A 5,000-nucleotide genomic window follows, 5' to 3' on the forward strand; every position below is an offset into this window, starting at 1 on the left:
CCCAATTACTTGTGTAGGTATTCATGTATGTATACATGTCGTTTATGATTAATTTGATTTATGTCTATTGTTTTCAAGTGTGTACCACGGACACGAACCCTTACTTAGGAGTATGTGTTTATCTATTTACTTGTACATTCCTAATGTTGCATATATGATAATCCCTCAGGATTTTCAAAAGGAGTTACAACCGAAATATATACATAAGATACATAAAAAAAAGTCCTTTAGTAGCTGGACAGATTGTTAGTTAAGTAGACGTAAAATTGTCATATAAAACAGCAACAAGTATATGCAATGAAATGCATATATATTTATATATATATATATTATATATGTGTGTGTATGTATGTATGTACTAATAAGCATTTATAAAAAATTTCATGCGTGTATTATATCTTAATTTATTTGTGTGAAAAACACTCGGTTTCGTCTTACATTCACCTTTTTGTAGTGTTTTTCTGAGGTTAGAGTCCACTGACTTTTCTGATTTCTCTTTCCTTGTCTCTTTCTCTCTCTCAATTTCTCTCTTGTAAAGAACTTCACCTCGGGGTCAGGCCAACCATGGAATCGATTCCATTGTGGTGAGAAACGGTATCAAACCTGGAAAAGCATTTCCACCCATCCCATCCTTCCTCTCTCTCTCTCTCTCTCTCTCTCTCTCTCTCTCTCTCTCTCTCTCAAGATTGGAAGATGCAAAATATACCGGAAGATGTACTAGCAACTCTCTGGTAGACAGAGGCGCCTCACACTGAGGGACCTGGGGCAACCCGAACGAACTGTAAGGTCTGTAAGGTAAGGTCTCTCTCTTAAATTCCTTTGACATGCCTCTTTTCTTATTTAGTTGAGGTACACGGAATGGAGTCTTTTTATGTGACTGTGAATTATTCATGTTACATTGGGTGTCTGTGTGCGTGTGTGTAGATATATATAATATATATATATATATATAGATATATATATATATATATATATATATATATATATATATATATATATATATATATATATATTTATATATATATAGACTCGCACACACAAAACTTGAAAGTTATACATTTTTAAAGGAATGAAAAGCGCCAACGATTTAAAGTTATCATCGTAATGGAAGATGTCTTCTCTACTAAAAGTTTATTGCGAAACATGATAAGATCCAGCTGAGGAGAAGCGAAAGGTATAATGCGCTTAACTAAATTGGGCGTTTATGTTTTCATTAATTATTCCAGCTAAATGTTTTAATTGCTTCTGAACACGAAGATATTGCGCCTTTAAACCTGCCCTTTCATTCCAAGAAGTCTTGCTTCAATAGTGGATAGATCATTTACACGAAAAGCTTTTCAATTCGTTGAAGTAAATATAAGGTGAACTCGGCAGTTTTTTTTTCCGATAATTTATCGAATGACAGTTAATCTAAGAAATTAAATTGTAAAATTGAAATGTTATATTGACCTATATACACTTATCCATATCCTGTTAAGAAAAATATATACTTACGTTTGGGGAGTTGAGATGCAATTTGATAGCCACCCAGCAAATGATAATTGGCACAGGCACACCTGTGAAGAAAGCAAATTGTAATGTAAGATACGTTCAATAACTTATTTCTTGGCTAATCAGGATTTTCTGAGTATTTATGATTTTGTGATCTAAACTACCAAGGGTACACAAGCATTATTATCAAATTTAATTTTTCCATGAGATTCTTCGTTATTCACATGCAATTTCTTGCACGCGTAAAGTTTCAATTAATTCTATTAAGTCAATTAATAGCATACTGTGAGCACTGTTTTATTAAAGATATAAAATTGCTTACATTTAAATTCATTTACTTTACGACTTTTATGATGTGCTCTAATCTCGTAGTTTTCAGAGCCTTTCATAATGTTGCAATGACTACGTAAATCTTTTCAGAATAAACATTGTAGTTCCATTTTATTTATACCCCATTAACTGTTCATTTTCCTTTACCTTCATGATGATTATTTTTCAAGTTTCATTTTTCGATAGAATCTGTTTTATCTTGCCATTTAATTTACCAACTTCTTTTAGTGACGTCTTGACAGCTTCGTATTATGTTATTTTAGTTTCTTTTAACTTATAAGACACCTGCTACTCCTTTCATTTGATTAGTTGTTATTCTCATTAAGTGGACTGCTAAGTAATACACCTACCTTCATGTTGTTTATTGATATTCTCCTATACTTCTGCTTTTCTTATCTTCGTTCAGTAAATTCATATTCTTGATATGATGACATTTAATTATTTTACCATCATCACATCACATAAATTTCTTTTATAATGACATCTATTCATGGTTTCCAATAATATGATTATACTAGCATCCTTGGCTTCCATCTTTTTTATTATTTATGGTCACGTTATATTGATTACAATAACTATAAACATTCAGTTATCTATTTTCTCATTCAGTTCTTCTAATTAAAATAATACCAAAGGACGGTTTGTTTCTCGCACGCTTTTAGGAACTGTTAAGATCGCCGCCTTCGAATCCTTTCAGCGCAAAAATGAAAATACAAAATCTTTTTGTGTTCAAACCTATATCTTGAAGGTTTTAACTTCAGCCAAAATATAGAAAGGACGCCTTTAAACGAAAGGGGGATTTTCAGTACAGAAAACACGACAATCAAAACTTACCCCATCCTATAACGGTGTAGATCCGGAGTTTGATCTTTTCCACGGAGAATGTTTTCACGACCAGCATGTAGAGGTAAAATCCTGTGAAAGAGAAATTGAAAAATGCTCACTTTAATCCTTTGTAAAGCTCTCGTGAGTAAAAAAAGACCACAGACTGATGGACAAAGAGCCAAACAGAGAGGAGGAAGTTCACTGAGAAGTTAGTTATAAATATAGGATTTTATAGGCAATCACAAAACTATTTGCAGAAGTTTGACCCTTTGAAGATTGGGTCACGTTCGGGTATTTGATGACAAGAGAAGATGCGAGGAGCAGTACATTAGACCCCTTATTATTGTTACTCAAATTCTGAGATATGATGTATTTAGAATAAAATGTGAAAGTTGCTGCATGCGTTATATTTCTTTTGTCGACACACTGCATTCTTTAGAATTTGGAGTCATTAACGAAATAGGTAATAAAGAAATGAAACCGCGTATTTCGTCAAGTACAGAAATAAAATTTTCATTTTTCACCAAGGACATAAAAATCCATCAATATTTTAATATGCATTTTGAATGAATGTTATTCATACACGATATATAATTAATTGTGCAACTATGTAACATAGAATTCACAGTAATGGGTCAAATATTCCCTTTTTCTCTGTTGAGGCAGTTTAAACAAATGCTTAGTTGTCCTCAGTTGCTTTACCATATGACAACTAGAGCGTATGAACTCTTTCATAACAGTGTTTTCCATATCAGCGTTTTGAGCTTGCATATAAAACATTGATAAACTAAATCATAAGAATGTTTGAACATTGTCAAGTTCAGTAACATTAATAATCAAGTACCGAAATATATTTCACTCCCTTAATTATGAAATTTAGAAGTTATGCTGTCAGAAATCTTGACGGATGTTCATACAAAAGTGAAATCTGTCATTTAGTCTCTAATTTATAAATATCAAAAGTGCCATTTAGTTACAAGTTTACAAAATCTCAAAAATGCCATTTAGCCACTAAATGCCTAATCTGAAAAGTGCCATTTAATCAATAATTTACCAAATCTCAAAAGTGAAATTTAGTCACTAAATGTCAAATACGGAAAGTGCCATTTTGTCATTAATTTACCTAATATCAAAATACCATTTAGTCCCCAATTTAACGAATGTCAAAAGTACCATTTATTCACTAAATTCCATATCTCAAAAGGGCCATTTAGGTACTATTTTGCCAAATTTCAAAAATGCCATTTAGTCATTAATTTAAGAAATCTGAAACGTGCTATATAGTCACTCATTTTCCAAATCTCAAAAATGCCATTTAGTGATTAAATGCCAAATCTGAAAAATGGCATTTTGTCACTAATTTACCAATCTCAAAAATGCCATATAGTCATAACTGAGGTGCGTTAGTGTATGTATGTAATTTTCATCTGTTCCTTCGTTATTTTCGTATGTATTTTACTCTAGGTTTCTTTAATTACTTCTTTTCCTCATTTATTACACAAGAATGCTCAGACCTAGATAAGATTGTAATGAAATAAATGGCCGATTTGGCTAGTACGGCATAGAAATAATACTAATAACAATAATAATAATAAATGTAGGGTAAAATTAAGTGTCCTAGTAAATCTATTGGTAAAATAAAATTAAAAAATTTCTTGTAAGAGGGCAGAATTTCTCAACAGAAACCGAAACCCATATCGTAATCTTCTCTCTCTCTCTCTCTCTCTCTCTCTCTCTCTCTCTCTCTCTCTGACATAAAAAATAAAATACCATTCATCAGAGTACCGTCAGGGGGCACTACATCCCGTCCGGTCCCATTGACGAAGAGTTGTTTACACTGGGCTTCCACAAGCCATCAAAGCTCTCGGATCGATCGAAAGGGACACGTTGAAGATGTTTGGCCTGGGTTTAATGCTCCCCTTTTATACACTGCAGGGAGGAGGGTTACCGGGTCTGGCTATTTTAAACATTTCCAGAATGATGTAGCACTGGTGTGGCATTTCTTCCCTTGAGCCTAGAGAATTTATTGATCTTTTGTTTATAAAGAGGAATCATGGAATAAACAAACAGAAAATGCAATTAAGGTTTGACTCTTCCTTTTTATCAAATGATTTAAGAGATCGTTATCACCATTTTACCATATTAGAGTTGTCCTACAAGTATATATTCATCATTCACTCATAATATTCTGTAAGATCTCGATTATTTATCTAACAGTGGCATTCATCAGAAAAAATACATACTTTATTTTTGATTTAGAGAAATAGTGTTCCCCATTGTCAGTAACTAAAGTACTAAAAGAAAAAAAAAAACTTAATTTGTATCTTATACATGCATCTTGACACATAAGTGTG

At 32.4% G+C, this 5,000-nt stretch overlaps 1 protein-coding gene across 1 annotated transcript in view; it reads right to left on the minus strand.

Annotated features, from left to right (window-relative positions):
- Positions 1–5,000, minus strand: part of LOC135217715 (diuretic hormone receptor-like) — a 248,908-nt gene that overhangs the window by 41,369 nt on the left and 202,539 nt on the right. Inside the window, exons 6-7 of the mRNA XM_064253703.1 lie at positions 2,656–2,736; positions 1,495–1,556 (exon numbers count right to left, since the gene is read on the minus strand). Of these exons, the coding sequence (XP_064109773.1) occupies positions 1,495–1,556; positions 2,656–2,736 (143 nt within the window). The remainder of the gene's footprint in view (positions 1–1,494; positions 1,557–2,655; positions 2,737–5,000) is intronic.

This window comes from Macrobrachium nipponense, chromosome 7 (assembly GCF_015104395.2).
Source record: "Macrobrachium nipponense isolate FS-2020 chromosome 7, ASM1510439v2, whole genome shotgun sequence".
Classification (NCBI taxonomy): domain Eukaryota; kingdom Metazoa; phylum Arthropoda; class Malacostraca; order Decapoda; family Palaemonidae; genus Macrobrachium; species Macrobrachium nipponense.